The sequence below is a fragment of the Heterodontus francisci genome, chromosome 8 (assembly GCF_036365525.1).
Source record: "Heterodontus francisci isolate sHetFra1 chromosome 8, sHetFra1.hap1, whole genome shotgun sequence".
Lineage (NCBI taxonomy): Eukaryota > Metazoa > Chordata > Chondrichthyes > Heterodontiformes > Heterodontidae > Heterodontus > Heterodontus francisci.
This window is the reverse complement of record NC_090378.1, coordinates 106,136,053-106,163,631: the sequence shown is the minus strand read 5'-3', so window position 1 is coordinate 106,163,631 and position 27,579 is coordinate 106,136,053. Positions and strand designations below refer to the sequence as shown.

Below are 27,579 nucleotides of genomic sequence, written 5' to 3'. Positions count from 1 at the left end.
AATTTCTCTGCTGCATTAGTTAGAAGATGTAGTTAGCAGGGCACCTGCTTAGCGGGAACAGTCTCACAGCTGTTCCACTGGAAAATACTGCTTGGGGTGTCGGCCAGGTGACTGAGGGCTCTCTCCCCGGGGTTATTCATACAATGTTCCATGATATGGCAACCATTGTTCCATGATGGCGTCTGAATGGGGTCCATTCTGATGAATAGGTGTTAGTTCACACCTGTTATTTTTAGTCTTGACTGTGGAGTCAGTCTGGCTGTAAAAGTCTTTGTTAGCTCCATTCCAGAAGATAGGAGTTGTTTTCATGGACTGGGCTGTTTTACATTTCAATGTGTTTTCCTCAAAGCTAATTCAGATGTGGATAAAAGCAAAATACTGCGGATGCTGGATGTGGATAATGTGCTTCGTCTTCGACAGATAGATATGTTTATTGACCATACACGAGGGATCACATGACCTCTACTACATTTTGTCTGTGGCATAAATGTGTTCATTTGTAGTTCAGTTCAACAATTGACTTCTATTTCATAATTCCTCCAGTTCATTTCATATTTCATCACTGTTCCGTTCGTGAACGTGACATCACAAAAAACCATAAGTAATTTTCAGCAGAACTCAGCATGTAAAACTCATAGAGCAATGAATAACTATCTGGAAGATGGCAGCATACACCAAGTGTCTTCTCTTAGAGGGATGATGGGGGTAATTTTGATTTTGCATGATAGTGGAAAAATGAGCGATACAGGTTCAGCCCCCCATTGCGCATTTCTTTGGATTAGTAGAGATGTGTAATGGGTGGCTGAATCAGTATTGCTTGGTTTACACTGTTGCCCAAAGTCATTACCTCCATTGTCCCTGAAATTTCTGGGAAATGTGGCCTACCATACTTGATCTATTAAACAAAATTAACTAAATTTAATCAAACTGGTAAAGGTCAGGGGACATAAGACAAAATATTCTACACTACCAAAGGCACCTAGTGTTCTAGCAGCCTCTGGATAGATACATAAAACTTTACCATACTGAAAGAGGCTTTTCATCCCATCCTATTAGTGTCAGCACTAATTCTAAGCCCTGCTCTTTGCCCAGAACCCTGTATCTTCCATTGTTTCAAACATTTATTCAGGTCTGCACTCATTGTGGCAAAGCATTCCAAGCTCCAACAAAATAATTCTCCTCGCCTCTCTTCTAACTCTTAGTTGTAATTTAAAATTGCGAACTTGCGATCACTGACTCCTTAAATAGAGGAAGCACCTTTTCCCGTTCACTCTGACAAAACTCTTTATAATTGCAGAAAATCTCTATTAAATATTGTCTTGGTCTCCTCTGCTCCTGTGGAAATTTTCCCAGTATCTGTTTTTCTCACATTTATAGCTTCTAATGCTGGCATCATCCTCGATAAAACTACATTGTACGCTGTCCGTAGCTATTTTGCCTTTCTATGATAAAAGGCCCAAAACTACTCTCAGTCCTCAGCACAAAATCTAGGAATGCTGTACTGTCAGAGGTGCCAGGTTTCAGATGAGATGTTAAACCGAGGCACATCTGTCCTGAATGGTGGACATTAAAGATCCCATGGCACTATTTTGAAGAAGAGGAGGGAAATTTTCCATGATATCCTGGCCAATATTTATCCCTTATCCAACATCACTAAAACAGATTATACGATCATTTTCATTTTGCTATTTGTGGAAGCTTGCTGTGCCTAAATTGGTTACCAAGTTTCCTTAATTACAACAGTGAACACACTTCAAAAGTACCTCATTGGCTGTAAAATGCTTTGGGACACCCTGAGGTCGTGAAAGGTGCTTTATATATGTCTGATCAGTTTGTTGGTCCATCAGTCTGTACTTCCACTTTTAGGCAATTCTGTATTTGAACCCCTGTGTCTTTCCATTCCTGCACACCCTTCGGCCTCTTTCCGCTCCTGCACACCCTTCAGCGTCCTTCCATTGCCTCTCCTCTATTGTCCAGCTCTTTGCAGTTTCTCTTGCAATCTTTTCTGTTCTAATGCAGCAATGGCTTTGCTTCCCACCCTTGCACAGTCGCCCTCTAGCTGCCGCCTTGAACTGCAGCAGTCCGTGGGTTGTAGGTGCACCAACAGTGCTGTTAGGAAGGGAGTTCCAGGATTTTGACCCAGCGACAGTAAAGGACCAGCGATATAATTCCAAGTCAGGATGGTGTGTGACTTGGACGGGAACTTGCAGGTGGTGGTGTTCCCATGCATCTGCTACCCTTGTCCTTCTAGGTGGTAGAGGTCGTGTGTTTGGAAGGTGCTGTCTACGGAGCTGTGGTGCGTTGCTGTAGTGCATCTTGTAGATGGTACACACTGCTGCCACTGTGTGTTGGTGGTGAATAGAGTGAATGTTAAAGGTGGTGGATGGGATACCAATCAAGCAGGCTGCTTTGTCCTGGATGGTGTCGAGCTTCTTGATTGTTGGAGCTGCACCCATCCAGGCAAGTGGAGAGAATTCCATCACACTCCTGACTTGTGCCTTGTAGATGGTGGACAGGCATTGGGGAGTTGGAAACTGAGTTACTCACCACAGGATTCCTAGCCTCTGACCTACTCTGACAGCCAAAGCATTTATGTGCCTGGTCCAGTTCAGTTTCTGGTCAGTGGTAACCCCCAGGATGTTGCTAGTGGGGGATTCAGCCATGGTAATGCCATCAAACATCAAGGGGAGATGGTTAATTCTCTCTTGTTTGAGATGGTCATTGCCTGGCAGTTGTGTGGTGCGAATGTTACTTGCCACTTAATAGCTGCCTATGGAAGCTGCATTGCACTGTTGAGCTACAAGAAAGCCCCCAGCGATTTAACATCCGCAGCACTTAAAGCAGCCAGAAGCACTGCACAAAGAACAGCCAGGCGCTGCGCAAACGACTACTGGCAACACCTATGCAGTCATATTCAGCTGGCCTCAGACACCGGAAACATCAGAGGAATGTATGATGGCATTAAGAGAGCTCTTGGGCCAACCATCAAGAAGATCACCCCCCCCCTCAAATCTAAATCAGAGGACATAATCACTGACCAACGCAAACAAATGGACCGCTGGGTTGAGCACTACCGAGAACTGTACTCCAGGGAGAATGTTGTCACTGAGACTGCCCTCAATGCAGCCCAGCCTCTACCAGTCATGGATGAGCTGGACATACAGCCAACTAAATCGGAACTCAGTGATGCCATTGATTCTCTAGCCAGCGGAAAAGCCCCTGGGAAGGACAGCATTACCCCTGAAATAATCAAGAGTGCCAAGCCTGCTATACTCTCAGCACTACATGAACTGCTATGCCTGTGCTGGGACGAGGGAGCAGTACCCCAGGACATGCGCGATGCCAATATCATCACCCTCTATAAAAACAAAGGTGACCGCGGTGACTGCAACAACTACCGTGGAATCTCCCTGCTCAGCATAGTGGGGAAAGCCTTTGCTCGAGTCGCTCTAAACAGGCTCCAGAAGCTGGCCGAGCGCGTCTACCCTGAGGCACAGTGTGGCTTTCGTGCAGAGAGATCGACCGTTGACATGCTGTTCTCCCTTCGTCAGATACAGGAGAAATGCCGTGAACAACAGATGCCCCTCTACATTGCTTTCATTGATCTCACCAAAGCCTTTGACCTCGTCAGCAGACGTGGTCTCTTCAGACTACTAGAAAAGATTGGATGTCCACCAAAGCTACTAAGTATCATCACCTCATTCCATGACAATATGAAAGGCACAATTCAACATGGTGGCTCCTCATCAGAGCCCTTTCCTATCCTGAGTGGCGTGAAACAGGACTGTGTTCTCGCACCCACACTTTTTGGGATTTTCTTCTCCCTGCTGCTTTCACATGCGTTCAAGTCCTCTGAAGAAGGAATCTTCCTCCACACAAGATCAGGGCGCAGGTTGTTCAACCTTGCCCGTCGAAGAGCGAAGTCCAAAGTACGGAAAGTCCTCATCAGGGAACTCCTCTTTGCTGACGATGCTGCTTTAACATCTCACAAAACCACCTTTCTAGTTCAAAAATTAAATTAACAGCGGAGCCAATTACCTGTGATAGAGTGTGTCCACCCCGGCCTGACCCGAGCCCGAGTGCCTGCAGAGTCTCATCGACAGGTTTGCGGCTGCCTGCAATGAATTTGGCCTAACCATCAGCCTCAAGTAAACTAACATCATGGGGCAGGACGTCAGAAATGCTCCATCCATCAATATTGGCGACCATGCTCTGGAAGTGGGTCAAGAGTTCACCTACCTAGGCTCAACTATCACCAGTAACCTGTCTCCAGATGCAGAAATCAACAAGCGCATGGGAAAGGCTTGCACTGCTATGTCCAGACTGGCCAAGAGAGTGTGGGAAAATGGCACACTAACACGGAACACAAAAGTCCGAGTGTATCAAGCCTGTGTCCTCAGTACCTTGCTGTATGGCAGCGAGGCCTGGACAACGTATGTCAGCCAAGAGCGACGTCTCAATTCATTCCATCTTCGCTGCCTCCGGAGAATACTTGGCATCAGGTGGCAGGACCGTATCTCCAACACAGAAGTCCTCGAGGCGGCCAACATCCCTAGCTTATACACACTACTGAGTCAGCGGCGCTTGAGATGGCTTGGCCATGTGAGCCGCATGGAAGATGGCAGGATCCCCAAAGACACATTGTACAGCGAGCTCGCCACTGGCATCAGACCCACCGGCCGTCCATGTCTCCACTTTAAAGACGTCTGCAAACGTGACATGCAATCCTGTGACATTGATCACAAGTCGTGGGAGTCAGTTGCCAGCGTTCGCCAGAGCTGGCGGGCAGCCATAAAGACGGGGCTAAAATGTGGCGAGTCGAAGAGACTTAGTAGTTGGCAGGAAAAAAGACAGAGGCGCAAGGGGAGAGCCAACTGTGTAACAGCCCCGACAAACAAATTTCTCTGCAGCAGCTGTGGAAGAGCCTGTCACTCTAGAATTGGCCTTTATAGCCACTCCAGGCGCTGCTTCACAAACCACTGACCACCTCCAGGCGCTTATCCATTGTCCCTCGAGATAAGGAGGCTAAAGAAGGAGAAGAAGATGGACATGGGCTGCTTCAGTATCAGTAAATGGTGCTGAACATTGTGCAATCATCAATGAACATCCCCACTTCTGACCTTATGATGGAGGAAAGGTCATTGATGAAGCAGCTGAAGATGGCTGGGCCAAGGACACTACCCTGAGGAACTCCTGCAGTGATGTCCTGGAGCTCAGATGATTGACCTCCAACAACCACAACCATCTTCCTTTGTGCTAGTTAGTAAAGGCCTGCTACCCGACCCGAACCCGATGGGACCCGACAACATGTGTTGGGATTGGGTCAGGTTGCACTTCCGGGTCCGGCATTCGGGCTCGGGTCAGGCCGGGGTGGACACGCTCTATCACAGGTAATTGGCTCCGCTGTTAATTTAATTTTTGAACTAGAAAGGTGGTTTTGTTAGTTATTTTAAGCTTGTGCAGATCAGCAAGTAAGTGAAAAACAGAAGGTAAGTTAGATTGTCGGGTCGGGCGCAGGAAAAATTGGAAGGACTCGGGCTGGGTTGGGCTCAGGTTGGATGTGGTTCTGTTGGGCTCGGGTCAGGTTTTTTTTTTTTGCAGACACAAGCAGCAGGCCTTTAGTAGGTAGGACACCAACCAGTGGAGAGTTTTCCCTCTGATTCCCATTGACTCCAGTTTTGCTGGGGCTCCTTGATGGCATACTCAGTGGAATGCTGCCTTGATGTCAAGGGCAGTCACTCTCACCTCATGAATGAAGTTTAGGTCTTTTGTCCATGTTTGGACCAACGCTGTATTGAGGTCAGGTGCTGAGTGGACTTGGTGGAATCCAAACTGAGCATCACTGAGCAGGTTATTGCTGAGCAAGTGCCGTTTGATAGCACTGTCGACGACCCCTTCCATCACTTTGCTGATGGTCGGGAGTTGACTGATAAGTCGGTAATTGGCCAGGCCGGATTTGTCGTGTTTTCTGTGCACAGGACATACCTGGGCAATTTTCCACATTGCCGGGTAGATGCCAGTGTTGTAGCTGTACTGGAACAGCTTGGCTGGGGGCATGGCTAGTTCTTGAGAACAAGTCTTCAGTACTATTGCCGGAATGTTGTCAGGGCCCATAGCCTTTGCAGTATCCAGTGCCTTCAGCTGTTTCTTGATATCACGTGGAGTGAATCGGATTGGCTGAAGACTGACATCTGTGATGCTGGGGACCTCAGGAGGAGACTGAGATGGATCATCCACTTGGCACTTCTGGCTGAAGAGGGATTCAAATGCTTCAGCCTTGTCTTTTGCACTGATGTTCTGGGCTCCCCCCATCATTGAGGATGGGGATATTTGTGGAGCCTCCTCCACCTGACAGTTGTTTAATTGTCCACCAGAATTCACGACTGGATGTGGCAGGGCTGCAGAGTTTAGATCTGATCTGTTGGTTGTGGGATTGCTTAGCTCTATCGCATACTGCTTCCGCTGTTTGGCATGCAAGTCGTCCTGTGTTGTAGCTTCACCAGGTTGACACCTCATTTTTAGGTATGCCTGGTGCTGCTCCTGGCATGCTCTCCTGCAGTCTTCATCGAACAGGTTTGGTCCCTCGGCTTGATGGTAATGGTAGAATGTGGGATATGCCAGGCCGTGATGTTACAGACTGTGGTTGAATATAATTCTGCTGCTGCTGATGGCCCATAGTGCCTCATGGATGCCCAGTTTGAGTTGCAAGATCTGTTCGAGATCTATCCCATTTAGCACGGTGGTAGTGCCACACAACATGATGGTGGGTACCCTCAGCGTAAAGACGGAACTTTGTCTCCACAAGGACTGTGCGTTGATCACTCCTATCAATACTGTCATGGACAAATGCATCTGCGACAGGTAGATTGGTGAAGACTAGGACAAGTTGGTTTTTCCATCTTGTTGGTTCCCTCACCACCTACCGCAGACCCAGTCTAGCAGCTATGTCCTTTAGGACTCGGCCAATTAAACCTTCTTCCAACTGAACATCAAGAAGATGGAAGCCATTGTTTTCAGCCCTCTGATTCCAATACCCTCTTTGGTTGCTCACTTAGACTGAATCAGTTCATGCTAAATTGCAGCATTTGTTCGACCCAGAGTTGAGCTTCAAACCTCCACATTCTATCCATCATGAAGGCTGCTTAGTTTCATCTCTGCAACATTGCCTGCCTCTGCCCCTACCCCACTGCCACTTATAGACTTGATGTCTCCAACTTCTTCCTTGACACCCTCCCATCCTCTGCATTCCATAAATGCCCATCACTGCCCTCCTTGCTGAACTGCACTGGCTTCCTGCCCTTTAACACTTTGAATTAAAAATCCTTCTCCTTGTCTTCAAATCTTTTCCTGGCCTCACTCCACCCTAGTTCTGTAACCTCCTCAACTCTTACATTCTTCCTGCATCTTTGTCTTTCAGCTCTGACCTACCTGTTTCTTTGGTGACAAGAGTTTTCAACAGCTTTGATCCTGCTGTAAAGGCTTCCTTCCCAAAACCCATCCATCTCCCTCCTTCTCTCTCTCTCTCTCTCTCTCCTCCTGATCTCCATCTTTAAAAGACTTCTCCAAACCTATTTCTTTGACCAATTTTTTTGTAGTCTTTCTTCACAGTCCCACCGTGACTCAAGTTTCTTCTTTACTTTTCCTTCTGTAAAGCTTGATTTTCCCCCCCTACATTTAACGTAGTGGGTTCTATGTAGATAGCAAAGCAAATCACATCTAGCACCAGCATTTTCTAAAGTGGAACTTGAAAGTAAATTATTTGTAAAGGACGATGGAGATCGAGCAGGGGGAGTGGGACTGACTTTGGAGAGCCGGCACAGATTCGATGGGCCAAATCTGTGCCATAAATGACTGCATGATTCTATAAGATGGTATTTAAATGCTTGTTGTTATGTAAATTCTAATGGGCACGATAATGTGTTGGAAGCAGGGTACTTAACTGAGACTGTGATCACAAAGCAAGAAGACACAAGTACAAATTTGGAAAGACAAGTGAAACTAGAGATTTAAATTATTTGCACTGCAGAATATCGATACCCTCTGATGCCAAAGTGTTTGTGATGAATAGTTGATTAATAGCAGGATTGACGATTGTGGGAAGAAGTGTAGACACGGATAATCATGAAATGATTTGATGGAACGTTTCAACTTCCCGTCCCTTTGGGACTGCAGGAATGCAATCTGTGGAATGTAACTGGTGAGGATTGATCAACAGATTGATGTCCTGGGGCTGTATTGCATTAACGTCATGGGGTCAGGGGGACTTGTATTTATATCGTGTTTTTCATGACCCCAGAATGTGCCAAAGCACTTTACAGCCAATGAAGCACTTTTGAAGAGTTGTCACTGTTGTAATGCAGGAAATGCAGCAGCCCATTTGTACATAGCAAACTCACACAAACAGCAATGTGATAATGACCAGATAATCTGTTTCAGTGATGTTGGTTAAGGGATAAATATCAGACAGAGGAGAACACTCCTGCTATTGAGAATTTCTGAAAATCGAGACATGTTGTCAAAGCTTTTCGTCTTGCACTCATCAGGACAAAACGCAAGCATAACCAATGTAAGGGAAAACAACAACATATTGCATAAGAAGAGAGTGCTGATTGGTTGGCAAGTGAACACTGATTGGTAGAGGCGTTGCCATGGAGAATGCACCAGTTTACGGTGCCTGACAATTAACTGCCAAGCTTTGTTTGAAATTTAAACCAGGCAGCTTGACTGTCAGTCACCATAAACTGTACCAGTCAGTGTTCACTTGCCAACCAATCAGCTCTCTCTTCTCATGCAATATGTTGTTGTTTACCCTTACATTGGTTATTCTTGTGTATTGTCCTGATGAGTGCAAGACGAAAAGCTTTGACAACATGTCTCTATTTTCAGCAACTCCTGCCCTTCTTCGAAATAGTGTAGGTGGGATTTACATCCGCCTGAGAGGAGCATCTTGCTTTAACGTCTCATCCAAAAGGTGACACTTCAGACAGTGCAGCACTCCCTCAGTACTGCACTAAGGGACCAGTTCAGATTATTTGCTCAAGTCTCAAATATTTTCCATCCTGTATGGCTGCGTGTGCAGGTGAGGACCAAGAAACATAGCAAAAACTGTAACTATTTGCTCAGTGCAATACGTTCTGGCGGCCAAATGTGCTCTTGGATGAAATGTGTTAGAAATTCACTTAAACTTTACAGTGTCACTAGTCACTGACTTCTCTGCTAAGGTAAATAGGCCCTTCACATCAACTCAATCCAGGCCCCTCACAATTTTGTACATTTCAATCAAATCTCCCCTCAGTCTCCTCTGTTTCAAGGAGAACAACCCCAGCCGATCCAATCTTTCCTCATAGCTGCATTTTTCCAGTCCCAGCAACATCCTTGTAAATCTCCTCTGTACCCTCTCTAGTGCAATTACGTCCTTTCTGTAATGAAGTGACCAGAAATGCACACAGTACTCAAGTTGTGGCCTAACAAATGATTTATACAGTTCCAGCATAACCTCCCTGCTCTTATATGCTATACCTCGGCTAATAAAGGGAAGGATTCCATATGTCTTCTCAACCACTTATCGACCTGTCCTGCTCCCTTCAGGGATCTGTGGACATTTGCTCCAAGGTCCCTCACTTCCTCTATACCTCTCAGTATTTTCCCATTAATCTTGTATTCCTTTGTCTTGTTTGACCTCCCCAAATGCATCATCTCACACTTCTCCAGGTTTAATTCCATTTGCCACTTTTCTGCCCATCTGACCAGACCATCAATATCTTCCTGCAGCCTACAGCTATCCCCGTCTCTATCTACCACACGGCCAATCTTTGTGTCGTCTGCAAACTTCTTAATCATGACCCCTCTATTTGCGTCCAAATTGTTAATATATACCACAAAAAGCAGGGGACCCAGTACTGAGCCCTGCGGAACGCCACTAGAAACAGCCCTCCAGTTGCAAAAATAACCGTCAACAATTACCCTTTATTTCCTGCCATTGAGCCAATTTTGTATCCACCTTACTGCATTTCCCTGGATTCCATGGGATTTTATTTTTTTTAACCAGTCAGCCATGTAGGACCTTGTCAAAAGCCTTGCTAAAATCCATGTAGACCACATCAACTGCACTATCTTCATATATCTTCCTTGTTACCTCTTCAAAAAATTCGAACAAGTTGGTCAGACAAGATCTTCCCTTAACAAATCCATGCTGACTATTCTTGATTAACCTGTGCCTTTTTAAGTGACAGTTTATGCTATCTCTCAGAATAGATTCCAATAATTTGCCCACCACTGAGGTTAGACTGACTGGCCTGTAATTATTCGGTTATCCCTCGCTCCCTTTTTAGACAGAGGTACAGCATTAGCAGTTCTCCAATCCTCCAGCACCACACCCGTATCCAGTGAGGACTGGAAAATTATGGTCAGACCTTCCACTATTTCCTCTCTTGCTTCTCTTAACAGCCTAGGATACATTTCATGTCAGCTATGTGGCCTGGTCCAATCCAGATCTCCTTTGTTATCTCTTGCCCCACCCCCACCTCACTTGCTTATAACCTGTGACTTTTCTAATATTTGTCAGTTCCGAAGAAGGGTCACTGACCCGAAACGTTAACTCTGCTTCTCTTTCCACAGATGCTGCCAGACCTGCTGAGTGGTTCCAGCATTTCTTGTTTTTGTTTCAGATTTCCAGCATCTGCAGTATTTTGCTTTTATTTTAGGATACATTTCATCTGGCCTTGGTAATGTATCAACTTTCAAGAATGCTAATCCCATTAATACTTCCTCAACTCCCTGTGTTGATCACATCTAATACCCCTCTTCCTTAACTACAGTATCTGCATCGTCCCCATCTTTTGTGAAGACAGACGCAAAGTATTCCTTAAGAACAATACCAACGTCTTCCGCCCCTACACATAGGTTACCTTTTTGGTCTTTTATGGGCCCTACTCTTTCCTTAGTTATCCTCTTACTCTTAATGTATTAATAAAACATCTTTGGGTTCACCTCGATTTTTCTTCCAATATTCTTTCATGCCCTCTCTTTGCTCGCCTAATTTCCTTTTTGATTTCACCCCTCCACTTTCTATACTCCTGTCGGCTTTCTGTAGTATTCAGTTCGCTGTGTCAGGCATAAGTTTTCCTTTTCTGCCTTATCTTACCCTGTAAACTCCTTGACATCCATGGGGCTCTAGATTTGGCTGTCCCACCCTTTTTCTTTGTGGGAACATGTTTACTCTGAACCCCCTGACTCTCCCCTTTGAATGCCTCGCACTGCTCTGATACTGATTTACCTTCAAGTAACTGTTTCCAGCCAACTTTAGCTAAATCACTCCTCAGCTTAGTAAAATTGGCTTTGCCCCAATTGAGAACTCTAACACCTGTTCTATCCTTGTCCTTTTCCATAATTATGTTAAAACTTACTGAATTATGATCATTACCACCAAAATGCTCTCCCACTGCCATTCCTTCCACCTGCTCATCTTCATTTCCTAAAACTAAGTCTAAAACTGCACCCTCTCTTATTGGACATGCTACATACTGGCCAAAAAAGCTTTCCAGAATGCACGTCAAGAATTCTGCTCCCTCAATACCTTTCACACTAAAACTATCCCAGTTAATATCGGGGTAGTTAAAATCCCCTACTATTACTGCCCTATTGTTCTTGCACTTCTCACAGATTTACCCCCATATCTGCTCTTCTATCTTCCTCTGACAGGGGATCCATTGTACACTCCCAGCAGTGTGATTGCCCCTTCTTTGTTCCTTAGCTCAATCCATTTGGCCTCATTTGATGGGCTTTCCAACAGATCATCCCTTCTCACAGCTGTAATAGTTTCTTTGGCAAAGATTGCCACTCCTCCTCCGTTCTTACACCCTCCCTATCGCGTCTGAAAACACTGTAACCAGGAACATTGAGCTTCCATTCCTGTCCTGCCTTAAGCCATGTTTCTGTAATAGCTATGATATCATACTGCCATGTGTCCTTCTGTGCTCTCAGCTAATCTGCTTTATTTGCTATAGTCCTTGCATTTAAGTAGATACCCTTGAGCACTGCCAATTTTTTTTTAAATGTTCTAACCTTTGTTTCCGCTGTCTTCCAGACTCATCCATTAATTTTCTGCCTTCCAATTTCATTTCTGATTTTGTCCCAACTGAGTCTACCCTCAAATCCCCATCCCCCTGCCAAACTAATTTAAATCCTCCCTAACCGTGCTAGCGAAACATCCCGCAAGGAACTCAGTGTGTTGTTTGAATTTTTAACCAAGTTATCCCTTATATTTTTAGTGCTGGTTTTTGTTGATGGTCTCAGCTGTTGTGAATTTATGGTCACAATTTTAAAGCAGGAAAGGTGGCCCTGCTCAGCTCTGATTTGCTGCTGCCTTCTCTTCCTCCTTTGTGCCAGGGATTTAACTCTGCTTTCCATAGTGCCTGGAAGTTCACCAATGGATGATCGACTTTCACCCAATCAGAAGTACATGCCCACAGACAGCAGCTCAGTTCTGTCGGGTAGGGAGCAGGAGCAGTGCGGGGTGGGGGGAGGGCTGGGAATAGAGCAGGATAATGCGGGGGTAGGGAGGAATGGAGCAGGAGCAGTGCTGGGGATGGGGCGAAAGGAGCAGGAGCAGCGGGGGAGGGAGTGGAGCAGGAACAATGGTGTGGGGGGGGGTGGAATAGAGCAGGAGCAGTGGGGGAGGAGGGGTGGTGAGGAATGGAGCAGGAGCAGCGCGGGGGTGGAATGGAGCTGGAGCAGTGGGGTGGGGGGCGGAATTTGGAGGAGGAGCAGTGTGGGGGGTGGAATGGAGCAGGAGCAGCGGGGTGGGGGGGCGGAATTTGGAGGAGGAGCAGTGCGGGGTGGGGGGGGGAATGGAGCTGGAGCAGTGGGGTGGGGTGGCGGAATTTGGAGGAGGAGCAGCGGGGTGGGTGAATGAGCAGGAGAGAATTGACTTGTCCCTGTTCCTGGTACCCACCCCGCCCTGGCTTTCTCCCACCCCCCGCCCCCCCCCCCCTCATCACCCCCCTAGTCCTGATCTGTCGGGTCCATCTGTCTGTGGAACCCACACCGGATTTGTGCTAACTTCAGAAATGAGTGGAGGAAATTGGAAAAATACCACAAATTGTATGAAAGGGAAGAGGCCATTCAGCCCCTTGATCCAGGTTTGCCATTCAAATGACATTAGGGCTGATCTGTAGCCTTACTCCAATCATCCGCCTTGATTTTGTATCTCTCAATACACTTGTCTGGCAAAAATATATCAATCTCAGATTTAAAATTATTGATTGAGCTAGCATTTACTGCTTTTTGTGGGAGGGAGTTCCACACTTCTACCACACCCTTTGCATCAAGAAGCAATTCCTAACTTCTCTCCTGAATGACTGTGCTCTGACCTTAAGGTTATGTTCCCTTGTCCTAGACTTTCCCACCATCGGAAAATGTTTCTCTCTATTTAACCTATCCTCTATCTAACCTAGCCTTTCCTTATAACCTCAGTCAAATTACCCCTTAATCTTCTATATTCCAGGGAATACATGCCTAGGTTATGTAATCTTCCCTCATAATCTGACCCTTGGAACCCTGATATCATCCTGGTGACTCTCCACTGCATTCCTTCCATGGGCAACATCTCCTTTCTAAGGAGTGGTACCCAGACCTATATACAGTATTTCAAATGTGGTCTAACCAGGGCATTGTATAGCTGTAGCAAAACTTCGTGCCCTCCATTTACTAGTCCTTTAATTATAAAGGCTAAGATTCCATTAGCCTATTGGATTAGTTTTTGTATGTGATTTCTACATTTTAGTCATCTGAGTACATGGAACCCGAAATTTCTTTGGATCTCCACTCTTCTTAGCTTATCACCATTTAAAGAATACTTGGATCGATCCTGTTTTGGCCAAAATGGATGACCTCACACTTGCCTGCATTGAAATTCATCTGCCACAGTTTTGCCAACTCACTTAATCTACCAATATCCCTTTGTGATCTTAGCTTTCTGTCTACACTACTTTACCATGCCACCAATCTTTATGTTATCGGCAAACTTGGAAATATAGCCCTCTATTGCGTTATTGAGGCCATTAGTAAATATAGTGAATCATCGAAGGCCCAGCACAGATCCTTTTGGGACAGGATGAATCACTTCCTTCCAGTTCGAGTACATATCCATTATCCCTACTCTGTCCTCTAGCACCTAAAAAATCTTTTAACCAGGACAAATAATTTGCCTTCAATTTTATGAGTTTTTATATTGGCTAATAGTCTCTTATGTGGAATCTTATCACATGCCTCTGGAAGTCCATGTAAACCATATCCATGGACGTTCCTCTGTCTACTGCTTCAGTTAGTTCCTCAAAATGGACTGAATGGATTGCTCTACAGAGAGCTGATGTGGACTCATGGGCCAAATGGCCTCCTCTGCCATTATGACTCTATAAAATTCAGTTTGTTTTATTAGACATGAACTACCTGTTACAAATCCATGGTGGCTCGCCCCAATCAGCTCAAATTTCTCTCTGCTTAGTCATTCTGTTCTTAATTATAGATTTCACTAATTACCCCATAACAGATGTTCAAGTAACAGGGCTATAATTTCCTGGTCTCTGTCTCTCACCTCTCTTAAATAATTTTGCAATTTTCTAATCTAAAGGGCCAATTCCTGAATCAAGAGCACTTTGCAAGATAATGGCTAAAGCATCTGCAATTTCCTCATGTACTTCCTTTAAAACCCTGGGATGCAAACCATCAGGTCCTGGGGATTTGTTAGTTGTTAGTGCCATCATTTTTCTAATATTGCTTTTTGCTTCCATTAACTTTAATGAGTTCCAGTTATTGATTCATTTAGTTTCCCTGGAATGTCAGGTGTATTATCTTCTTCCTCTACCCTAAAGACTGACACAAAATAATCATTCAACAAGTCTGTAATTTCCTTGTTTTCATTTGCAAAATTACCCTCATTATCCTTTGACGACACTTTTACTTCTAATATAACAGTAACAACCTTTTCTGTTATAATTGATATCCCTCGCAAGTTTCTTTTTGTTATCCCTTTATGCAGCTATTACTGACTTTTCTTTGCTTCCTTTGCTGTTTATATATCTCTGTTCCCCCAGATCTACACTATTCCTGGCACTCTCATATGCTCTTTTCTTTAGTTTCATGTTATCTCATCTCTTTTGTCGACAATGGGTGTTTAATTGATAAGTAGAGCCATTGCCCCTTAGAGGTATATATTGGTTCTGTATTGAGCTAAATTCTTTTTTCAACATCTCCCCTGTTCATTTGTAGTTTACCCAATAACAATTTTGACTAATTTTCTGCCATCAATTTCTATTTAACTCCGTTAAAGTTAGTCATCAAAATCTAGAATCTAAGCACTTGCATTAAGTCTCTCCTTTTCAGCCTACCATTAAATTCAATCATATTATGATCATGCGTCGATAAATATTCCCTAACATAATGTTCTACTTAACAGAAGAATACCCTTCAGCTCATTGATCTCCGTTTACATCTGAAATAAATGGAGTTTACAAAACACAGCTAGCAGGGTCAGGTTGTTACTGCAGCTTTTAAAAGGATCTGTCCTTTATTGTGGTTTCTTTGATCCCAGAATATGCTGACATGTACAGATCTACATGGGAGATTTGAAGTGATCATGACATGCCTCCCTCTGTGCAGTTTGATCACATGATTAGCAACACATGATGGTTTACCACGGGAAACTGTTTAAAGAACAGCATAGAGTTACTTCGCTGTCTCGTAGAATCATTATGGCTCACTCTCCCAGTGATCACTCCTCCTCAGTGATCACTCCTCCTCAGTGCCTCACTCTCCCAGTGATCACTCCTCCTCAGTGCCTCACTCTCCCAGTGATCACTCCTCCTCAGTGCCTCACTCTCCCAGTGATCACTCCTCCTCAGTGCCTCACTCTCCCAGTGATCACTCCTCCTCCGTGTCTCACTCTCCCAGTGATCACTCCTCCTCAGTGCCTCACTCTCCCAGTGATCACTCCTCCTCAGTGCCTCACTCTCCCAGTGATCACTCCTCCTCAGTGCCTCACTCTCCCAGTGATCACTCCTCCTCAGTGCCTCACTCTCCCAGTGATCACTCCTCCTCAGTGCCTCACTCTCCCAGTGATCACTCCTCCTCAGTGCCTCACTCTCCCAGTGATCACTCCTCCTCAGTGTCTCACTCTCCCAGTGATCACTCCTCCTCAGTGTCTCACTCTCCCAGTGATCACTCCTCCTCACTGTCTCACTCTTCCAGTGATCACTCCTCACTGTCTCACTCTTCCAGTGATCACTCCTCACTGTCTCACTCTTCCAGTGATCACTCCTCCTCCGTGCCTCACTCTCCCAGTGATCACTCCTCCTCCGTGCCTCACTCTCCCAGTGATCACTCCTCCTCAGTGCCTCACTCTCCCAGTGATCACTCCTCCTCAGTGCCTCACTCTCCCAGTGATCACTCTTCCTCAGTGCCTCACTCTCCCAGTGATCACTCCTCCTCAGTGTCTCACTCTCCCAGTGATCACTCCTCCGTGTCTCACTCTCCCAGTGATCACTCCTCCTCAGTGTCTCACTCTCCCAGTGATCACTCCTCCTCAGTGCCTCACTCTCCCAGTGATCACTCCTCCTCAGTGCCTCACTCTCCCAGTGATCACTCCTCCTCAGTGCCTCACTCTCCCAGTGATCACTCCTCCTCAGTGCCTCACTCTCCCAGTGATCACTCCTCCTCAGTGCCTCACTCTCCCAGTGATCACTCCTCCTCAGTGCCTCACTCTCCCAGTGATCACTCCTCCTCAGTGCCTCACTCTCCCAGTGATCACTCCTCCTCAGTGCCTCGCTCTCGCACTCTTGGAGCGAACGCCCCTTCCCGCTGTCTCACTATGAGTGGCCACCCCTTCCCACTGTCTCACTATGAGTGGCCACCCTTTCCCGCTGTCTCACTATGAGTGGCCACCCTTTCCCGCTGTCTCACTATGAGTGGCCACCCTTTCCCGCTGTCTCACTATGAGTGGCCACCCTTTCCCGCTGTCTCACTATGAGTGGCCACCCCTTCCCGTTGTCTCACTATGAGTGGCCACCCCTTCCCGCTGTCTCACTATGAGTGGTCACCCATTCCCGCTGTCTCACTATGAGTGGTCACCCATTCCCGCTGTCTCACTATGAGTGGCCACCCCTCCCCGCTGTCTCACTATGAGTGGTCACCCCTTCCCGCTGTTTCACTCTGAGAGGCCACTCCCTGCTGTCTTACTCATTGGTCATTATTCCTTGCAGTCTCTTTCTCCCTGTAGACATTGCTCCTCACTGCCTCAAATAGCCGTAGTAGTGGTCAGTGGCAGCTGGTGACCATTTTGACAAATGAGGGACAGCTGTACAAGCCTAAATAAACCAAAATGTTACCAGGACAATGGGCCCAGCCACCAACTACCAAACTTATAAACTGTAGCTTGTATTTTTCTTACTGCATTACTCAGCAGTTACTTTGTTATAAACCTTTACATCCAGAATTGGACTTAAGCAACTAAACCTTTTTTTTAAGAAAAGCAGCTAACTGGTGTATCAACAACCTGGTTTGGGAAATTTTACTGCTTAATACTGTCTAAAATACAGTACAGTTAAATGATCATTGTTTTCAAATTCCTGAAGTAGGATTGAATGATGAATGACAACTAGATATAAACCTCTCATCTTTCATTCATTATTTGAGCCTTTGGCTGTGAACTATGTGGTTTACAGAGATGGGAAGGGTCAAGGCCATGGAGCGATTTGAACACAATCATAAGAACTTGAAATTTGTGGCATTTCAGATAGTGCATTCCAAATCATTATAACTCACTGCAAAACAAACATTCTCAACTCCCCTGCTTCTTTTGCCAATTATCTTAAATCTGTGTTTTCGGATTATCAGTTCTCCAGTCACTGGAAACAGGTTCTTCCTATCTACTCTACGAAGATCTTTTATAATTTTGAACACCTCTATTAAAGCTCCCGTTAATCTTCTCTGCTCTACGGAGAACAATCTCCTCTTTCTGGTCTCCCCACATATCTGAAGTCCCTGGTTCCATTCTAGTAATTCCCCTCTGAACCCTGTCCAAGGCTTTATTTTCAAAGACAACCTTATTTGGTTGAAGTGTCTAGGACAGATTTGCTCGTGTGAGAGAGGAGTGACCGATTTGTCACTGGGATCGCTGATCTGTTCACGACACCATCACCAGTCTTGCTGCTGCTACTGCTTTTGTCTTCTTTGACTATCGTAGGATTTAACTGCTCTCTCTGGTCATCCAGATTGTTGTAGTCCATTGCGCCTGTGCCAGCTCTTTGTTAGAGTTATCCAATTAGCCCCACGCCCCCACTCCTTCCTCACAGCCCTGCAAAGTTTTCCTCTTCAAGTATACATCCAATTCCCTTTCAAAAGTCACCATTTAATCTGCTTCTACCACCCTTTCAACAACAACCTGCCTTTATTTGGTGCCTTTAACCAGTCTTGCCGCTGCTACTGTTTTTGTCTTCTTTGGCCAACCAGGGTTTAACTGACCTTTTTGCGGTCAGAGCCTGACCTGGGGCAATACCGAAATCCAACAGCGAGTGGAGTAAATGGAGTTGAGGGACCTTGAATGATGGAGTCGGCTTGAGGATGCTGAATGACCTACTCCTGTTGCTACATGTTCCGAAGACTGGCAATTCTCACATAACTGATTGCACACTCCCCCTCGGTGTCCCTGGATTTTTTTTTCTATTGCTTTCTTTAAATCTTAACTCTTGTTTCCTTTCTCGTTGCAGCAATGAGTTTGAAGATGGGGAGATTGATCACGACATCAGTCTGGCCGACATGTACAGATGGAAGGTATCCGCGTACGCACCCTGCAGTTCCACGTGTACCACAGGTGCCTTTGGAAACCCTACAGCCCTTCACTTATACAAGTACAGGGCCAGTAATCTTTTACTCAGTTGGAGGGTGGGGTTTCGTGAGGGTCGGGGGGTTGGTGTGGGTGGTGGGTGGGGGTGTGTGATGTAAAAGCAGAGGGCATTAACACATGACATCAGAAAAGTTCACATCTCCATGAGGAATGTCACCAAGCCCAAGTGACATTGGCCGTTATCCAGGTGTTGATCATGGTGTTTGATCCATCAGAGTGATACCAGACGAGAATGTTTTGTTTTCTTTAGCATGCTCTTTAGGGAGAGAACCTCATTTTTGAGGGGGGGTGGAATTGCTTTTCACCAGCTTGCCAAGATCCCAAAATATTGCAGGTTCTGCATGTTTTAGATCGCTGACTGAGATCCACTGGGAGCACCTGGGACCGTCCCCCTGAGCCATGCACGCTGGCTCCCTCAGGCCACCCAGTGCCATGTTAAACTTGCAGTGAGGATGTTAGCTGCTGCCTTTCCTCCTTCTATAAATATCTATTGCTGTCACAAAAACACTGTGCGCAAGGGTACAATGCAGAGGCTGCAGATAAACAGCACTGAGTATGTTGATTGGAAGCTCCACATTTGGGCCCAGATCAAGGACTTTAACATGAATTCCACAGTGCTGCACTGAAAGAAAGAACTTGCATTTATGCAGCGTCTTGTATGACCTCACAGCCAGTGAAGTGCTTGTGAAATGTAGTCACTGTTGAAATGTCTCAACAAGCTCCCACAAATAACAATGAGATAATGGCCAGATAATCTGTTTCAGTGATGTTGATTTGAAGGATAAATGTCTCCCAGAACACAGGGGAGAACTATGATCTTTGAATAGTGCCGGGGGCAGTTGGAACCTCCGGCAGTGCAGCACTCCCCCATTACTGTCTTGAAGTGTCAGTTGAAGATTACTTCTGAAGTGCAAATAAGATGTGGAAAATGCGGGAAGGGGAGAAGAGTGGGAATGAAATTCTGCCAATATCCTGCATGTGCACATGGTGGTGGTGAGAATGTGGAACTCTATCAAATGGAGTAGTTGAGGCCAGTAACATAGATGCCTTTAAGGGAAAGCTGGATAAGCACATGAGGGAGAAAAGAATAGGTGATACTGATAGGGTAAGATGACATAAGGTGGGAAGAAGCTCGCATAGAACATAAACATTAACATAGACCAGTTGGGCCAAATGGTCTGTTTCTGGGCTGTTAGTTTTATGTAATGTAATTGCTTCCTCATGTACTTTGTGATCAGGTGCGGACCAAGTCCTTACAGCTTTTCTCTTTCAGTTCGTATTTAATCTGAACCAAAGGGAGATGGAGAATGGGTCCATCCAGCAGTGGCTGCTCAAACGGCAGACAGACTGGTCACAGCCATGATGTGTCAGTGCTGCAGATTGAAAGGAGCAGCCAGCCAGTGTTTGTTATACAGCCAGGCAGCAACTTCACAGATTCAGAATAGATGAAACTTGGCATGAAGCAGAAAAAGAATAATTGTTGTTTTCCTTGGCGAACTGTGTCTATAACAGACAAGGGGAGCCAAATCAGCTGGATCCTTTTCCCCACTTTGATTCAGTTCCCGTTTATTATTTTAGATAAGGTGTTGGATTTTTCATCATTATTCGGTGAAGGATTGTCCAGAAACTGGTGCAGTCTGCTGCTCAGTCACCTCAACTGTCAGAACAAATGTGCCTGTATACTTGGACAGGTGTTCAGTGGGATTTTTGCACATGCATAGAAAGGGATGTCACCATTTGACAGCGACCTGGAGGAATTCTTTACCACCTCCAGTACTTTGGGCAGATTACTTGTACCAACGGCCATCAATAATTCAGCAACTGACAAAGAAAGAAAGATCTGCATTTATATAATGCTTTTCAAAATCTCAGGATGTCCCAAAGCACTTTCCAGCCAATGAAGTACTTTTGAACTGTAGTCGCTGTTGCAATGTGAGAAATGTAGTAGCCACTTTGTGCACATCAAGATCCCACAAACAGCAATGTGATCAGTGTTTGTCTGTGTCTCCCACTAACTACCACCCAGACTAACTGCACCTTCCACTAACCAGATAATCTGTTTTAAATGATACTGGTTAAGAGATAAATGTTGGCCACGACACCAGGGAGAACTCCTCTGCACTTTTTTGAAATAGTCACATGGGACTTAACATCCTCCTGAGGGGACAGACAGGGCCTCTGACAGTGCAGCACTCCCTCAGTATTGCACTGGCGTGTCAGCCTGAATTTGGTGGTCAAATCTCTGGAGTGGGACTTGAATCCACAACCTTCTGACTCTGAGGTAAGAGTGCTACCAACTGAGCCAAGGCTGACATCAAAAACAATGTTTTTAATATAACTGGTACAAGGCTGATGGAACAATATCTAGTGAACTGTAATCCTCTCCCTCCCTACAGGCATTACTACTTCTTATGCTATGTGTGTCAGGTACGATGGAGTGGAGGTGGATGAGTCTCACTGCGATGCAGTTACCAGGCCTGAGCCGACACATGAATTTTGTGTAGGAAGGGAATGTCCTCCCAGGTAAGTGAGCTGGGTGACTTTTCAAATACGGTGTAGATATTGTGTTTAATGACACAGTTTCCCTGCTGTGGCTATCGTTTTGAAACCTGCACCTGCTGATGTAAGAACATAAGAAATAGCAGCAGGAGTAGGTTGCATGGCCCTTTGAACCTGCTCCGTCATTCAGTAGGATCATGGCAGAATATCTACACCAGCTCCTTCCCGCTCTATCCCCATATCCCTTGATTCCCTTAGTGGCTAAAAATCTATCGATCTCAGTCCTGAACATACTCATTGACTGAGCAACCACAGCTCTGCGAGGTAGAGAATTCCAAAAGTTCACAACTTCGAGTGAAGAAATTTCTCCTTATCTCAGGCCTACATGGCTGAGCCTTTATTCTGATACTATGACTCTTAGCTCCAGATTCTTCAGCCGGGGGAAACAGCCTCCCACCATCTACCTTGTCAAGCCCTCTCCGAATTTTATATGTTTCAGTGATATCACCTCTCATTCTTCTAAACTTCAGGGAATGTAATGAAATACTGTGGATGCTGGAAATCTGAAATTAAAACAGAAAGTGCTGGAAATACACAGCAAGTCAGTCAGCATCTGTGGAGAGAGAAACAGAGTTAATGTTTCAGGTCGATAACCTTTCATCAGAACCCAGAGAATATAGACCCATTCTACTCAGTCTATCCTCATAGGACATCTTTTGCATCCAAGGAATCAATCTAGTGAACCTTCGTTGCACCGCCTTTAAGGCAAGTCCATCTTTTCTTAGGTAAGGGGTCCAAAGCCGTACACCATTGCTCTACATAATTGCAGTGAGATTTCCTTACTCTTATACTCCAAACATCTTGCAATAAAGGCAAATATACCATTTGCCTTCCAATTGCTTGCTGTAACTATTTGTTAACTTTCTGATATTTGTGTACAAGCATCCCCAAATCCTTCTGGATGCTAACATTTACTGGGGTTTCTCATCTATTAAAAATGTTCTGCTTTTCCATTCTACTTACCAAAGTGAATAATTTCACATTTCCCCACAGTATACTTCATCTGCTGCCTTCTTGCCCAATCACTTAACCTCTCTATATCCCTTTATAGTCTTTTTGCGTCTTCCTCACAGCTTAAATGTAAGAAATAGGAGCAGGAGTAGGCCATTGGCTCTTTGTGATTGCTCTGCCTTTCAATAATATCATGGCTGATCTGATTGTGGCCTTAACTCCACCTTCCTACCTTCCCCCCGCATTACCCTTCACTCCCTTGTCAATCAAAAATCTGTCTAACCCAGCCTTGCATATATACATACGAATTAGGAGCAGGAGTAGGCCATTCGGCCCCTCACCTGTTCCACCATTGGATAAGATCATGGCTGATCTGATTGCAGCCTCAACTCTACTTTCCTGTCTATCTGCTATAACCTTAGATTCTTTATTGATAAGGTACTCAATCTAACTCGGCCTTAAAAATATTCAATGACCCTACCTCCCCTGATCCCTGGGGAAGAAAATTCCACAGACTAAGAGCCCTCTGAGAGAAAAAAAATTCTCCTCATCTCCGTCTTAAATGGGCGACCACTAATTTTTAAACTGTGTCCCCTGGTTTCAGTCTCTGTCATAAGGGGAAACATCTCAGCATCCACCCTGTCAAGTCCCCTCAGGATCTTGTATATTTCAATAAGATCACCTCTCATTCTTCTAAACTCCAATGAATACAGGCCCAACCTGTCCAATCTTTCCTCATAAGGTAACCCCTTTATCCCAGGAATCAGTCGAGTGAACCATCTCTGAACTGCTTCTCATGCAATTATATCCTTTCACTAATACCCTATACAACTGTAGCAAAACTTCCTTACTTTTATATCATTTCCTTGCAATAAATGACAAAATTCCATTTGCCTTCCTAATCACTTGCTGTACCTGCATACTAGCTTTTTGTATATCATGTACCAGGACACCCAGATCCTTCTGTACCTCAAGAGTTCTGCAATCTCTCTCCATTTAACTAATATACTGATTTTCTGTTCTCCCTGCCAAACTTTTGCCCACTTGCTCAACCTATCTATATCCCTTTGCGGATTCTTTATGTCCTCTTCACAACTTACTCTCCTATCTATCTTTGTGTCATCAGCAAATTTAGCAAGCATAACTTTCAGTCCCTTCATCCAAGTCATTGATATCGATGGTAAATAGTTGAGGCCCCATCACTGATCCCTGTGGCAATCCACTAGTTACAACTTGCCAACACAGAAATGCTCATTTATCTCTACTCCCTACTTCCTGTTAGCTAACCAATTGCCTATCCGTGCTAATATGTTACCCCCCTACACCATGAAGCTGTTATTTTGTGTAGTAACCTTTGATGTGGCACCTTATCAAATGCCTTTTGGAAATCCAAATATACTGTGCATTCAAATATAGAGCCTTTAGTTCTGTCTTTTTAATACTTTTGCAAATTCTGGCTGGGTCACTCATAAGTTTGTATGCTCTGTCCCTCCTGCCATGCTCTGATTATCATTACCCTTATTGCTCCCTTGCTCTATTGCCTTGTCCTTTCCCTTGAATTTATCATGTTTTCTCACATGATCATTCCCCCCCACTATTTAGTTTAAACCCCTCTCTACCTCCTTAGTTATACAACTTATCAGAACACTGCTCCCAGCACAGGACCCAGCCTCCACTGCTCGCTGGGGAAGAGAATTCCAAACACTAATGACCTTCTGAGAGAAAAGATTCCTCCTCATCTCTACATTAAATGGGAGACCCCTTAATTTGAAACTGTGCCCCCTAGTTCTAGATTCCCTCACGAGTGGAGACATCCTGTCAGCATCTACCCTGTCAAGCCCCTGCAGAATCTTATACGTTTCAATAAGATCACCTCTCAATCTTTTAAACTCCAATGAGTATAGGTCTACCCTGCTCAACCTTTCCTCACAGGACAAACTGCTTGTTAGATCCTCAAAGAACACTAATAAATTTGTCAAACACTACTCCCATTTCACAAAACCATGTTGACTCTACCTGATTGAATTGTGATTTTCTAGATGTCCTGCTACTACCTCTTTAATGGATTTTAGCATTTTCCCAAAGACAGACATTAGGCTAACTAGCCTATAGTTTCTAGCTTGCTGTTTCCCTCCTTTCTTGAAGGGAGGTCTTATATTTGCAGTTTAGCAATCTGCTGGGACCTTTCTAGAAACGAGGGAGTTTTAGAAGATTACAGCCAATGCATTTACTATCTCTGCAGCTACTTCCTTTATGAACCCTCAGATGCAGGGCATCAGGTCAAGGAGACTTGTCAGCCTTTAGTCCCATTAATATTCCCATTAATTTTTCTCTTGTGATTGTGTATTACTTTCCGCTTAGCCTTGTATCATCAGCAACCTTGGAAATAGTATACTTGTGCCCCTCATCTAAGTAATTGACATAGATTGTAAATAGGTAAAGCCCAAACTCTGTTCCTTGTGGCACTCCACTAGTTACAGCCTGCCATCCTGAACATGATCCATTGATACCTACCCTCTGCTGTCCATTATCCGATCCTCAATAGATGCTAATATATTACCCCCAATCCCATCAGCCCTAATCTTGTGTAACAACTTCTTGTGTGGCACCTTATCAAATGCCTTCTGAAAATCCAAATATACTACATTCATTGGTACTCCCTTATCTATCCTGCTAGTTACACCCTTAAAAAAATTCGAATAGATTTGTCAAACACGATTTCCCTTTCATAAAACCATGTTGACTCTGCCTGATCATATTGTGATGATAATAAATGCCCTGTTACTACGTTCTTAATAATTGATTTTAGCATTTTCCCCTACTACTGATGTCAAGCTAACTGGTCTTTAGATCCCTGTTTTCTCTCTCTCTCTCCTGTCTTGAACAGTAGGGTTACATTTGCAACTTTCCAATCCATGGGGACCTTTCTAGCATTTAGTGAATTCTGGAAGATCAAACCCAATGCATCCACTATCACTGTAGCCACGTCTTTTAACAACCCAGGGTAGAAACCATCAGGTGCAGGGGGTGTGTTGGCTTTTAGTCCAATTAATTTCTCCAGTACTTTTTCTTTACTATTAATTACCTTTAAGTTCTTCACTCTCATTAGAATCTTGGGGTTGAATTTTACCAGGCCCCCAACATCAGGGGTCCTGGCGGGGTGGCCTGGAAAATTCTACCGGGAGGGGCCCGCCACTGGCCTCGATGCCGGGAAAGCCCCATCCCGTTTTACCGGCAGCAGCGAGGCCTCAGTGTGGGCCCCCCCACCACGCGGTGACAAAACCTGAATTCAAATATGTTAATAAAGTTTAATGAATGAATAATTACTTAGCTTGCAATGACGGCCATCCCACAGTGGGGAGGGGGTAGGAGTGAAATTTTCAGGGTGGGAGGGGGGGTTAAACTCTTACTATTGGCTGAGGGTGGGAAGGGGTTGAAGGGCAAAGGCGATGAAGTTCGAGGGCGAAAGTTGGGGTTGGGAAGAAAAGCTCTATTTGGAGGGAGAGGGCCATAAATAAATTGTATGGTCATTTGAGGGGGTGGGGTGGGAGAGGGGCTCTGATCTTTTATTAAATTTTTTCATCTCATCCTCTTTAAAAATGGTAATGACCTGTAAGGGCTTGCAGCCCTTTAAAAATGGCGCCTGCATGGTGGCGCCAGACGCCGTTGCCGGGGACAGAGAGCCCGCCCCCTCTACATCATTGAGGGTGGGTTGTCTGCCCCCCTCCATGTTAATGAGCCCCCATGCAAAATATTGCAGCTGCTCCGCAGGGCATGTCTCATATGTGCGCCGCGCCATCTTGGAAGCTTCAAAGGGTTGTGACTGCCTCCTGGGTCAAAATGTCCAGATAACTCTCCATTCCTTGATGCATCGTAATGTCTGCACCTCGGACTCCAGTTCAACAAGTTTGAGCTGAAATTCCTCAAGTTGCAGACACTTGCTGCAGATGTATTTGCCTGGGATCACAATGCTCTCCACCAACTCCCATGTGCTCAGATGCGGCCCACCTCCTGCACTGCCACCCTGTCTAACCTTGTTTTATATATTTAATTAACTAAGGTTTTATGTAATTAATTCACTTTGTTTATATTTAGTTTTTTTGTACTGATTAGTCTAACTAGCTTAAATTATTAATTTAATGAAGTATCAGTTACAGGTTTCTAGTTTTAAGTACTTAGTGCCTTAAGCTTACACAAAACCCTCCAAGTGTTAAAAGGCAAAAAGCAGCACCTCCTTCCCTCTCTGCACTGAATTCCCACTCTCACCAAATTTTCAACTTCCCAATCTTTACGATACACTCAGTTCAGGTTATGCTCTGTGCCTTAGCAAGGTATGGTGTCATACTGAAAGTAGTGATATGACTGACATATGAGGCCACCTCAGAGGGCAGTTAAGAGTCAACCACATTGTTGTGGGACTGGTGTCACGTTTGACCAGTTTCCTTCCCTAAAGGATGTGAGTGAACCAGTTGTTTCTTTTACAATAATCCAACAGCTTCACTGTACCAGCTTTTTATTTCCAGATTATAAAAAAAAAACTTAATTGAAATGCTCAAAGGGGGATTTAAACTTACATTCACTGGAATTATGAGTTCAGTAACGTAACCACTACATTGCTGTAGCCTCAGATCATACTGATGCCCCGTAGTTCTCTGTAGCCTCATAGCCAATCGCACCGTGAGCCTGTTTCAAATCGGCAAGCCCGAGTGAGATTAGAGGTCAGAAAAAGCATATTTTCCGCACAGGGAATCATAGTGGTTGTACAGGATTGTACCTGGTCTGTGAAAGGAGCAATGTCTTAGTCAATGGGACCTTTTCTCAATCTAGGCTCGCTTATAGTCTTGAAGGTCTGTGTGAGGACAGGAATGTGATCTTGAAAATAGTAGGGGAAATTTTAACTGGAAGTGGGATTTTTGCAGACGGTGGGTTGGGGCGGGGTGATGGCTGAATGTAGCAGCAGGCGGTCTGGCCAGAGCAGAGCCCAGGCAACAGAAGGTTACCAACTGGCACCAAAGGTCTGCAAGAAGCTGAGTGGTGGGGAGCAGGTTTCCTGGTGTTTCGCCTGGCCCCAATAGGGAATGTGTTAAAAAGAAATTTAGGTCAAAAGGGCTCTTGTTGTCTGGGATTCTCTTCTCGCTGTCTTCACCTGGCAGGAAAGTTGTGCTTTCTTC

The 27,579-nt window shown here is 45.0% G+C and overlaps 1 protein-coding gene across 1 annotated transcript in view; it reads left to right on the top strand.

Moving 5' to 3' along the window:
• The window catches only part of si:ch211-267e7.3 (ADAMTS-like protein 2), a 152,114-nt gene that overhangs the window by 83,520 nt on the left and 41,015 nt on the right, over positions 1-27,579 (top strand). The window contains exons 11-12 of the mRNA XM_068036528.1: positions 18,762-18,865; positions 21,295-21,421. Of these exons, the coding sequence (XP_067892629.1) occupies positions 18,762-18,865; positions 21,295-21,421 (231 nt within the window). The remainder of the gene's footprint in view (positions 1-18,761; positions 18,866-21,294; positions 21,422-27,579) is intronic.